At 49.4% G+C, this 12,871-nt stretch overlaps 1 protein-coding gene across 2 annotated transcripts in view; it reads left to right on the top strand.

Annotated features, from left to right (window-relative positions):
- Nucleotides 1–8,370: 8,370 nt before the first annotated feature.
- SEPT6 (septin 6) overlaps nt 8,371–12,871 on the top strand; it is a 59,124-nt gene continuing 54,623 nt past the window's right edge. The window contains exon 1 of one of the 2 annotated variants that reach the window (XM_004685752.2): nt 8,371–8,713. In XM_004685752.2, coding sequence (XP_004685809.1) covers nt 8,684–8,713 — 30 coding nt within the window. In that variant the 5' untranslated portion in view covers nt 8,371–8,683. The remainder of the gene's footprint in view (nt 8,714–12,871) is intronic. The other variant, XM_012727164.1, reaches the window with a different exon arrangement.

Here is a 12,871-nt window from a genome sequence, read left to right as displayed (position 1 = left end):
ATATTTGGGCTTGTGTCTCCAGTCCCGGGCTCTCTTGTGAGCTCTGATTGCCTACTTGACCTCTTCCCCTTCGATATCTCAAAAGTATGGCAAATTCAACATATACCAAATGGGAGTCAATGATGTTCTCCCTCTCTTCAAACCAGAGGTTCTCCAGCGTGTTCCCCATCTCAATAAAATGCATCACCATATAAGCCTGAATACTTGGCATCACCCTTGGCCTCTTTGTCTTCCTCCTCTCTTACATCAGCAAGTCTGAATTGTTTTTACCTTCTAAATGTATATCTTTTCTGTCTCTACTTCTACCATCCTAGAGAAAACTCCATGATCTTTCAGCGAGACTGCTGCAATGGCCTCCCAATTAGTCTTCTTATTGTTATTCTTTCTCCCTTCAATAGACTCTCCGCACTGAAGTCAAGGGAAATTTTCAAAACACAAGTCTGGTCATGTCATACTCTTGTCTTCAACTCTTCAGTGGCTTCCTATTGCTCAAGTTAAGAAAACTCTTTGCAATGGCCTAGGACCCTGAACTCTCTTGCTCTATGCACATGGCTCCAGCCTCACTTCATAACACTTTTCAGCCCTTTTCACTCCAGACATACTAGCTTGCTTTCTCTTTCTTGAATACAGTTTTTAGAGTGCTCTGCCCTTTGCCTGGAACACGCTTCCCACCTTCCTTGATGACTCTTAATTAATATACAGATCTCAATTCAAACATCACTTCTTCCATGAAGCCTCCTACACTGACATGCTAGACTAAATTAAATCTGCATTCCCATCCTTGCCTTTATAGATTCTCAGGACCCTGTAAATACCTCCTTAACTGCCTTTATTGCAGTTTTATTTTGGCATTTATGTGTGTGATCATTTGATTATTGTCTTTTCCTCCTACTAGACCAAACATTCTCTCAAGGTAAGGACTGTGATTTTTAAAAAGATTTATTTATTTAGGCATACAAGAAGTGGGGTACAAGCCAGAGGTGTAGGGGCAGTGACAGGATTCACCAGAGACAGAGTGTGGAGCAGAACAGGCAGATTGAAGTACACTGCTCAGGGGAGCAGTGGGTGAGACAGGAGAGGTCTGCTGCACCATGTGGGTCACCTCCCAGGCTGGGGATCAAACACATGCTGAAGCAGCTGAGACTAACTTTCTAGTGCTGCACTTTAACCCATTGTGCCACCAGGGAGGGACAGAACTATGACTTTTTGTTCACCATTGGTGAGTCTGAGACTTGACACACAGTAGGCATTCACTTAACAGTTGTCAGACTAATGAATCACTTACCAACTCTGAGGTATAGGAAATATATAAAACTAGATCAGCTAGTGTTTTTCCTGAATGGCTTCCAGGAAGCTAACAATTATATTTAAAGCTTAATTGCAGCAATTATATAAACCACTAGAAATAGCATATTTGAATTCTCTCTTTTGATCCTGATGTTCTATTCTTAGTTTATTGGCCCATGAAATCTGTGTTGGAATAACATGGAGGTGTATGAGTGTGTGTATATTAGCACAAGTATGCATGTATGTGTATGTGCAGATACAAAGATAAATCGGTGTATGGATACAACGATGAATCAGTACATAAATGTAAAGTATTGAGAGATTGATAGAAATGAGGAATTCATTTTTTTAATTTAAATATTTTATTTATTTATTCATGCAGAACTGGGGTACAGACCAGAGATGAGGAGGGTGAGAGGATTCACCAGAAAGAGAGCGGGGAGCAGAACAGGAAGATCGACAAAGTACACTGCTGAGGGGAGCAGCAGGCGGGTGAGGAGAGGTCTGCCTCGCCATGTGGTCACCTGGGGGGGTGCAGGCCTGGATCGAACTCATGCGGAAGTGGCTTAAGTTTCTTAGTGCTGTGCTTTAACCTGCTGCGCCACCAGGGAGGGCCGGAATTCATTGTTTTAATAATAGTTTATTTTTACATCATTTTGTGCCTTTTCCCATCTTAGTTGTAATCCCCATGGGCTTCCCATCACCAGATCACCCGTGTGCCATCACCATAATCCAGTGAACTCCCCCCCCCACCAATTTTTATCCCATTCCCCACTTCACCCCCGTAAAATGTCTCTGGTTATTATTATTATTTTCTCCCCTGGATGGACCTCATTTTTTTTATTGTAATAATGTAGCTGTATTTTAGAGGTCTAGGTTCACACCTCACGAAGACCTCATCCTAATCAGTGACTTATGGATGAATGACTGATGCATTTATATTACCAGGGTGTGATTACATTGCCATCTTTTTGTTACCTCTGTTACCTTTTTGTTACCTCCTATTTTAATCCTTTCATGGTGTTGTGGTTTGTCTGCCAAGGACTGCAAGTTTACTGGGTAAAGATCTTGTTTCTCTAGATTCTATATCAAGTCTATGAGCTGTTGACTAATGTCATTCAATTCACAACACTCGTTACCTTTTTAACTTGTTTTTAAATTGTGAAATGTAATGCACATCCAGAATAACTTCCTATAGTAAATCTATGGCAAAATAAATATTAAAAAGCAAACAATCCTGTAACCACCACCAGGTTAAGAAAGAGAACATTGCTATTTCTTATCTACATTGCATGTTGGATACGGCCTATGACACATTTGGTATTTACTGCTTGACCTGTGACCATATGTAACTAGTCTCCCTCATTAGACAGTAAGTTCCTTGAGAAGAGCAGCAACATCTTATGTCTTTAGACCTCCCACAGTGCCTGGTACAGGGATCTGGCTATAGTAGGTGTGCCATACATTTTACATGATTATACATCTTAGATTAACTCTGTGACTCAAGGAAGACTACTCAGGATGAATTTTGGCAAATAAAAATTGTTTGAGGAAACACAAAACTTTGTCATTTGTCTAACTCAGGCTGTACAGATCAGGGTATAAGAATAACTATTATTTCAGGATGTAAGAGGCAACCCCAGCCTCCTCTTGAAGCCGGTGTCTTGCTCAAAGTCCTAAGTCAGCTCAGAACTATGCCAATAGGCCTAAGAGTCCGATCTCCCTGTCAGTAGTCTTGCCCTCAAGTGCTTTGCATAAAACATAGATCTCACTGTGTCCCACCACTGCTCATTAACCTGTCATGCAGTGGTTCTCCACCTATGATGTGCTTCAGAGAGAACTGAAAGTTTGTTATAAATCTCTGTCTTCTCCCATGCAATGATTCTGATCCGGCAGAGTTGAAGTGGGATCTAGTCCTTTGTGAGAAGCACTGAGTCATTCTGAGGCAGCTGGTTCCGGTACCACCCATTAAGAAACGCCATTTTAAGGACTCTATTTCCTACAGTTTGAAACTTCAGCCTCCTTAGCCTGGCATGTAGGCCCTTTTGGGTGACGCTTCTCAATGCTGTCGCTTTCCTCTGTGCCGTTCCACTCCCGTGACAGTCACCATCATTTCTTGCCTGAATTGTTACAGCGGTGTCCTGACTCCCAGGTCCTGCTTTAACTGCCCTCTGCTCCCAACTTTTCCCCACACTGGAGCCAGAGATGCCTTTTAAAATTGCGAATATGTTCACTTCACTCCCCTGCTCAAAATCCTGCATCTAAGGGACAGTTTCTGCAAATTATTCAGGTGTGAGAGCACCTGGATGGCGGACTCTTCTCAGAAGGCCATGAAATACTTGATCTATTAAATGTCATCAGATGAAATAAAACACTGTTTCAAAAGAACACTTCTGCTAGCAGAAAACATGTCTACATTATGTGTGTGCAATGGGAAATTATAGCCACGAGCACAGATGTCCATGCAAAAGTAAACAGTTGAGTGAAGCATGGATCAGTACCGGGATTCACTGTTTAATATTCATTGGCTACTTGTTTATTCATTTTGTGGCTTGCTAGCAGATAAGCAGAAGCATCTGTTAAAGATTTAGGGAAAATTTATGGTTTTAAAAAAAGTTAAAATAGAGGAATTTCTACCCATTAACTGATCTTTTGTTTTCACGGCAAACCTCCATCCCATTTACACTGGGCATGGTTCCAGATCTAACAGACATTATCCCTGGAGAGCACAGCTTGAGCACCCCTACCCTGGAGCATATAGCTGAAGTTCTTTGGCAAGACCGACACAACCCTTCCAGATCTGACCCCCTCTTATCTTCCAACCCTACTCCTCTACCCCTACAACGGCCTGGGGGTTCCCTAAATATTCTCTGATCTTTGTGTGTGCATATGCTTTTACATGTGCTGTTTGCTCCCACACCATGACACAATAAATTACAGTAAGTCCGCACTTTATGTTGTTGACAGTGTCTTGGAAACTATAACTTTAAAGCAAAAGGATGCACCATGAAACCTGGTCTTGGAATAAGGTTGCTTCATTCAACATTGCCTATGGGATTTAGACGTTGTACCAAAAGGCTGGCGAATGAAATAACTTTATTTGAGGAGCTGCTATACTGCTCAGTCAAGACTCAATCCAAATTATGCTTTTTTACTCTCAGAGTTTCTTCTTCCCCAGGGTCTTGCTCGGTTGTTTATGTCTCTGATTATGTTACTGATTGTGGAGCTCTCTGGCAACTGGCCTGGGAGCTCCCTCAGGTTATGGTACGGGTTTTTGTCCCCCAGTGTTTCTGGATTCCTCTGGCATTTTTTTTAAAGGTTTATTTATTTGTGCATACAGAACTGGGGTACAGGCCAGAGACTCAGGGGTGGCGAAAGACTTCACCAGAGACAGCGTGGGGAGTAGAACAGGCAGATCGATGAAGTACACTGCTGAGCAGCGGGAGGGTCAGGAGAGGTGTGCCGCGCCATGTGGTCACCTCTGGGGCAGGCGGGAATCGAACTCATGCACAAGTGGTTTCAGCTTCTTAGTGTAGTGCTTTAACCCGCTGCGCCACCAGGGAGGGCCTCCTCTGGCATTTTGCACCTTTTTTGGGTGCGCCACCAGGGAGGGCCTCCTCTGGCATTTTGCACCTTTTTTTGGTGTCCTTTCCCTAAGCCCAGCCAGTTGGTAGGTACACTGTAGAAATCTAGCAGGGTAGCTCAGGCTGCAAACCTTCCCCTGGATAACCCACCAAATCTTACATTCTCATGGCCCATTTCTCCAGGACTAGATTTTCAGATAAGCCAGTGGTTCTAAAACTTTAGCATACAGTTGAATTCCCTGAAACACTGTTCAAACAGATTGCTGGGTTCCAGTCCGGGTGGGGGGCAAAAATTTGCATTCCCAGGCAAGGGGGAATGATGCTAGACAGAGGTCGCATTTTGAAAACCACTGGAATAAATTAAAGTAAACGCAGGGGACAGCAGGTTAATCATGTAGAAAGGAATCCTTGGTTCATCTGGACTCAGCCCCTTCACTGAGTTTCTGATTCTATCAGCACTGTCTGGATTTGGTTAATTCCAGAGAATTTTCTCTCTGCTTCACCTCATCCTCCTCCAACATTTTTATCTTACTTTTCAAGTTGTTCTTGGAGCTTCTCCACTTTAGAGCAACTTTATTATCCTTCTCTTTGTCCTTGTAAAAAACCATGGTTTCAAAGCAAAACCCAGCAAAGCTCTTAGCTCCATTTCACTACCCTTTTCCTCTTCTCTGCCTCCTTCCATATGCCACCCCCCCCTTTCAGTCTCACACTCCCTATCCCTGTACTAAGAGTGACTTTCTAAAGCTTGGCTCCGGTTAGGGGCCACTCTTATCTAGCAGGGTAGCTATTTCCCCTCCTTGGGGAGTCTAGTTCCACAAACAACATTAGCATGCTGATGACAGTCACCTGCTGGCTCTGGGAAGTCACTGCTTGATCCAGCTTCCTTAAGGACAGTGGAAACACTGACAACACCACATTACATGCTTCCGTTCATTCACTCCACAAACTGATTGAGTACTGGCCAGGCACTGTGCTGGACCCAAGGGACCCCATCAGGACACATTGAACATAAATGCATGTTTATGGCCATCCTGGAGAGCCTGCAACATCACTTTACAAAAGGGATCATTTAACCCCACCCATCAGCAGGGGCAGACGCTAAAGAAGGAAATTAACCACTTACCTGTCTTCTGTCTCTGCTGTGCCTGGGCAGGTGACCCAGGAGCAGGAACTAGAAGACACTGACCCAGCAAGCTTCCAAACCTCTTTGTTGCAATGAGCCTTACCATCCATACATCTCAGTTACTGGTCCACTGCAGCAAGTAAGGTATAGTACCTAAAACTCAAACACAACACAGTGAACTAAAACCCCTCTGCATAGTCACACACCACAACTGACATACACAAGCTGATGCACACAAAATGACCCCTACACCAACACTCATATAACATCAGGGACATATACACAGCAACACACAACACAGTCATGCCAACACACACTGAAAACACACACTGACACACACATCCACAACGAAGCACTGAAACTCACATACCCTGGCAGATACACGGACACATACAAACGCACACGTACTCACACATCAACACCAGCCCACACCACTAAGAAACCAGAGATCTAGACCCCAAGACCGGCTTGCAGCCTCAGGCCTCAGGTCTTGAAGGGACTGAAGGGCTGCATGCAGAACACTTTAATTACACACTCAACCCCGAGCGCCCGGGTGCAGCCTTTTGGCGAAAGAGGCCTGGGGAGGTCCTGAGAGTCTCCGGAATCCTGAGAGTTCCCAGGAACAGGAGGGCGGAGTGGGGCACACGGGCGCCCCTACCCAGAGTACCCTCCCTCGCAGCGGGAAAGTGCGGAGAGCTTCAGTCAGAGCGCGGCAGCCTCCCGGTGCGCTGCCGGCAGGCAGATTCCCTGCGAGCCCAGGCAGTCCGCCAGCCTGTCTCTGCCGGGCTTTTCCCCGGTCTTGCAGACGCTCTGGGTAGCTGCTCTCAGCTCAAGCTTTCAAATGTGCACCTCCTGTCGGGCCACCATGCACGCCCCAGGTCCAGATTAGAGTTAGTGGCCTCAGCCCTACCCGTTCACCACACTCCAGCCTTTGCCAGGGAAGACCTGTCTCTCTCCCAGACACCCAGCCCAGACGTGGCTAAGTCACCTCTGACCCCCTCCCCCATCCGGTCTTGGCTAAATCATACAACGATTCTTCAGATACATCCCTGGGCCCCGCGCCACTGGTACTCGATTAACCAGCCCAGCGGCTCTCCCAAGACCCTGCCCGCCTCAGAGACTTTAGTCACCCCCCTTCCCTGCCACCACCAACTGCCTGGCAGGTTTGCTGTGTGTCTCACAACTCCCTGGCACCGGTCCTTAATAGTTCCAGACTCTTCCTTTTAGTCCCACCTGGATCTCCAGCACAATGATACGTGTACGGCGGTGGGAACACCCCAACACTCGGCTTTTCATCGAAGGTCCCTAAAGCTATCCTCAAACTAAATCTTTTCTTTCGAGGTTCACCTGCCCCTTTTAGGAGTGGAGTGGAGCATCTGGACCGCTCTGGCCTGGCACACCACAGAATGGACTGGGGCTGGCTAGTCACAGGGAGCTGGGAAAGGGCCATTCCCAGGAGATGGAGTCGAGGGGTGCTAGGCTGGGGAGGTGGAGATGTGCAGAGGACTGGGGAGAGGACCCGCCATCTCGATTGGTCCTGAGGAAAGGGAGAGCGGGTGAACAGAGTCCCCACCTTCGGAGGTTCTCCCCTCTGCGCACCGACAGTCACCCGGTCACGAACAGATGGAAGGTGAAAGGGAAATCAGCCTCCCCCCCCAACCCCGCCCCCACCTCGAACAGAGCCACAGGAGGACGCTCTTGGTCACTCCTCACCATCCCGCTAGACAGCGGGATGGAGGGGGGACTTTCACACCACAAATCCTTTTCCAGAGGGAAGTCTGAGCCTGGTGGGGAGAGTAGTGGGGTCCCTCTGTAGGAAGTGTCCAAAGGTGGTGAACCCGTCTCCAGGAAATTACAGCCCATAGCGCCCGAGGCATGGAAACCCCAGGGCCGAAAGGGAGCCTTGTCTCAGGACTGCTGGCCTCGGACTCCACATGTCAGAGCTCAGGAGCGGGGCCGCACTGCGGCTCCCCCCTCCAATAGTCCCCTGTCTAAGCTCCACAGTGGAGCGGCAGGTGCCGCTGCACCCCAACCCCCCCCCACCCCCCGACCTCAGCTGCACTCTGGGACCACGGGGTGGGGGCGCGGAGAGGTGTGGTGGAACATCAGGACTCCAGTGGCGGGCGCTCCCATAAAAGCACCCTGAAATCTCGGTGGAGAGCACCAGGGGGTTCACGGGGCGGGGAGGAGAGAGGAGTACTGCAGAGCTCGGCCGCCAGGCTGTGCGCGGCAGGGGGGAGGGGCGGGGGCTCCCTTCCAGGCTCTGGGGTCTGGGGACTCGGGGATGTAAGGCGAGAGCAGGGGGGTGTGACAATTCAGCAGAGGTCGGGATGTACCACGGAGCCCAGTGGCGGGGGGGCAGAGGACGTGGTCACCGAGGGGAGCCCCCGCCCCCCTTGGCAAAGGCCTATGGCTGAGGTTGCAGGGAGAACTGGAAGTGGGCTCGCGGTAGGGGGAAGCGGCGGGTTAAATCCGCTCCTCCCCACACTTCACTTCCGAGGGGTGAGCGGGAGAGGGGAGACTGGGGTTGGAGCGGCGGCTAGGGGGCCCCTCCCTCGCACCTCCCCCCACCGGACTTGGTCGCGCCCGAAGTGTAACACTTTCTCTTTGTCGGAGGAGCTCCGCTGTTTCCTGTGCTGTAGCTCCCGTTGCGGCGGCGCCCGTGGCAGCCCTGGCGGACGCAGGAGCGATGGCAGCGACCGATATAGCTCGCCAGGTGGTGAGTGAGGGGCCGGGGTGCGGGCGCCGGCGCGGGGGGCCCCGGGGAGGGCGGAGGGGACCTGGCTGTGGGCGCCGCCGCGGCGAGCAGGGCAGCGGGCAGCCTCCGGGAGTCCGGGCACCGCGGGACTTCTGCCCCCGAGGTCAACCGCTCGGGCCCCCAGCCGGTCCCCGAGAACAGTGGGGCGGCCGGGGCGGCCTCTGCAAAGGCTGCGGGCGGGCGGCAGAACTTGCCTTGCCCAGAGCTGCAGTGGGCGCCGCCGCCCGCCTCGCTCGCTGCAGCAGCGGCCGGCGGCTGGGGCGTTGCCGAATGAATGGCCGCACGAGCTGCCGAGCCCTCGGGGTCCCGGGCGCCGCGGCCGGGTTCGCTCTGACCGCGGGGCCGCGCCCCTGCGCACCGCTGCGGGTGGGCACCGGCTGCGTCCTGGAGGAGGGGCGCCGGGCTGGGGTGAGCCTGGGGCAGGAGGCGGTGAGCGGTGAGGGGGGGCGGGGAGGTGACTGGCTGGGTTGGGGCTTCTCCATATGCATTACATATGTGACTGCGCCTGTGTGTGCATCGCTGTGTGCGTGTGAGAGCACGCGCGCGCGCTCGTGCCTCCCCGGGCCGGCGGCGGCGCCCGGGTCGTCGGTGACCCCGGAGGAGTGCGCCAGTTGCTCCGAGTGGGCTCGCCGCCCTGCGGTGTGTCCGGACGCCGCTGTCTGCTCGTGCTGTGTGACTCTGGGGCCCGCTTGTGCGCTTGTGTGGGGTTGCAGTTCGCCGGCCTGTAGGTGGCTGCTTGTGTCTTTTGGCATATTTCTGAGCACCTGACCCGGGTTTTGCGGGCTTCTGGGGGGGGGGTCTGTGTTTTGGGCGCGTGCTCAGTGTAGCTGGGCTTGTGTGCCAAAACCTGTGGAACTGTCTTCTGTCTATGGGGACTCAGGAAAATTAAGTGTGAGGCTTGCAAAAGAGGTACCTTCTCTCTTTTTGTTGGCAACAAACTGGGGGGGGGGAATCTTTCTTTGAAGAACTGAAGTTTTCCAGCCTGGCATGTGCAGAGAAATCATACTGAAGTGACCCGAGGCTTCATATTTGTTTCTTTAGATCAGAAGTTGGGTTGAAAAGAGAAGGGATGACTCCCTTTGGGGGAAACAATCTAGCCTTTCTATTCACTGGAGGGTATCTGGGATTTTAAGTAGCCATGACCATTAGCCTGAGGTAAGGAAAGGTAGTAAAGGTAGGTCAAGCTTCTTGACACCAAAGACTGGTTGCTGAACATTCCTGAACGTCAAAAAAAAAAAAAAAGGTTAAAACCTTGTGGCTCACTTATTTAGGAAAATAGTCCATATGCAATACAGTTGCAGTAGGAAAAAAAATGTAGCCTTTAGGTGTTTGGTTTAATTGAAATTGATTTCTTTTCAAAATCTGAATCTAGAATCCGGTAGTATTTCCTGTACAGAATATGTGTAAATCCATTCCCCCCTCTTGTCGCTGTTGGGAATGGCAGGGTTATTTCTCCATAACCTCCCAACTCCCTTCTTGCCAAAGCTGGCACAGGGCTCCTTATGCTGCCCTGGGGTGGAAGGACCAGGAATAGATAGGAGTCAATGCTCTGTGTAATGGAATTTGAGAAAATTCTCTCTGCTTCCTAAAGACTAGCACTGTAATATTTATTGCTTGAGTGTTTTGAGGGTTCCCAGAGAGCTATTTTGCTCCTTGCTTGTTACCTGTATCTTAGAGATGGCATGACTTAAGAGGAATTAGTCTCCTGGATTATACTTGCTCCTTCTTTAGTGACCAGATGTGACTCTAGTGATTTATCTTGTCAGCTAATGAATTTGCATTGATCTGTTCATATTCTCTCACCAGTTCCCTTTGCCTGGATTAGGACTGCAGGGCAGATGCTGCAAAAGGGAATATTCCAGAAGGTTGCATTTCACCTCTGGCACAACTCAGTTAATTGTAAGGTCCCCTTTGTTTTGCAGAGAGGGGTCGAGGGTAGTTTTAGGACTCCCTGGTTGATTTTAGGGGTACCTGTTTGCTTTACCTGGTTCCCGTAGGGCTCTGGCTGGCCTGGCCAGAGTAAGATGAAGAACATAATTAGGTACCAGATTCTGAAGCTGAAAGAGAAGCCCAAGCACTTGAAACCCTGTTATCATGATAAATAGGTTTCTGGGAAAACTGACGTCACTCTCCATGCCCCCTCCTCCTCCAGCTAGTGAAGCTCTTGTTTATGTGTTATTTGTTTCTCTGCTCTCCTTTGTGTCTGCAAGTTGTAATTCATTAGGGAAAGATGGAATTAACTTAGGAGACCTTGGATGTCTGGTTGCTGCTTATTTCTTCCTAGGAACATATATCCTCGGTTTGAGAAGAGAAGACTGGAGAATAAACAGGAGTGTGCCTGGCTTAAGAGTTCTTTTTAATGAGCAGGGAGACCTGGTGCCATCTGTCCAAGTTGTGCTCTGCACTGCCTTTGGGGCAGGGGGAGGGGGAGGAGGATGTCCTTCTCAGAGTTAGTTAAGGGTCACTCTGGCTGGTGAGGTAACATCATTAGTGACTAAAGCAGGCCTTCAAGTTGTTGGACAGGGCCAGTATTTGGATCTGTTGGAAACTCAGCTAATGTATACATAACACAATCCCATCCTGTTTGAATGAACTCCACAAAGATTCTGTATGACAAAACTATTTCTCCATTATGCCCATGAATGCTTATTTCATGGACGAGTAAGTGTCTTGCACTGTGACTGGACTTGATCAGTTATACTAAAAAATTAAAGCGGTGCACTAACTTCTTGGTGTCTAAGCTTATAGTCTTGTTGGATCATGGTGGACACTGTGAAATAGTTAGAGAATTATAGAAGCTCCTGGAGATTCTCTTACCTGCCACGTCTAGCCTGTGAGGTGGTCTGGGCTGCTTTTCTTACTCTGCAAGGTTATGGGACTTATCCAAGGTAACAGCCAGGCACAGTGCACACCCTGGGGGTGGTGGCTTCTGGCTCTTGCACTGAGCTGTTTCTTTCAGTGCTGCATTTTGGGGTCCTGACTGAAGTGCCAACCCATAGAAAGAACAGCTCGTTGATTCTGGCTTGGTCTAATCCTACCATGTGGACCATGATATTTCCTCCACTGGCAGCTAGTTTAATGGCCGTTCTCCCTCACAAAAAGCTAATAGGAGCTAATTAACTTTGTCTTAGCGGTGCTGGGGCGACAGTCTCAAGACAATTGTTCAATTGTTCGCAGGTAGGCAGAGGCCGGCTGCTGCTCTCCGGCTGTGCTAGCAGAGGGCACTTGGGCTTGGGTCCCCTTGACACTGCCTACCTCAGCCATTTCTATGATGTCACACTGAAAGTAATAGAACCCCTAGCAGTGGGGGAAAAACCCACTTCCGATCCATACCTCTGCTGGCAATACAGCACTGAAGAAAAGTTACATGGTTCCAGATATTAAAAATTCTTGCATCTAAGTCGAGGGTAAATGGGCAATCATTGTATTATTTTCCAGTTGGTGTGTGTGTTTGAGGCTTTTCCAAATAAAAACCTGGGAGAGATTGTACCCCTCCCCATTTATGTATGTGATGTTCTCTCAGGGAGTTCACAGTCTAATTGTAGAGGCAGACCAAATAACCACTTAATTATCGTTTGTGATGACGGCTGCCCTAGAGCACCACAGTCACTCAGGCTTCATTACAAGAGGGTCTGATCCAGCAGTGGTTGTGGGGGGTGGAGGATGGGGAAATCCTCCTGAGGCCTTCAACTAAGAAAGGGCTAGGTGTGATGGCGGGTGGAATGTGGCTTCTGCTACTGGGCTGGGAACGTTTCATTGGTTAATGCACCCATATGTATGCTCAAACATTCCTTCAAGATGCATGTATTGGGCACTGGTGCTGCCAGGCCCTATGCCAGATGTTGAAGATAGAATGGTGGCCATGGCATACAGGACTCTGTGCTCTCAGTGCTTCTAGGTGAAAGGCAGGAGCAGCCATGTTCTCTTTTCTTATCCCAAACCCTGGAAATGTGAGCGTTATGGTGCTCTTCTTACAAAACAGCCTTCCAGCCAAGTGATTTGTCTGCATTGTATAATGGGATTTTGATCTGCTGTCGTGTGCATAGCATTTACTTTGTGGAGTCTCTGCTGTAAATTTTGTTAATTGCTGGCTTTGTTACCCTGCAGGCCCCTCCCTCT

The sequence above is a fragment of the Condylura cristata genome, unplaced genomic scaffold (assembly GCF_000260355.1).
Source record: "Condylura cristata isolate star-nosed mole 26May11 unplaced genomic scaffold, ConCri1.0 scaffold00019, whole genome shotgun sequence".
NCBI classification, from domain to species: domain Eukaryota; kingdom Metazoa; phylum Chordata; class Mammalia; order Eulipotyphla; family Talpidae; genus Condylura; species Condylura cristata.
Note: the sequence above shows the minus strand (reverse complement) of the source record. Positions and strands in the feature narration are given on the sequence as shown.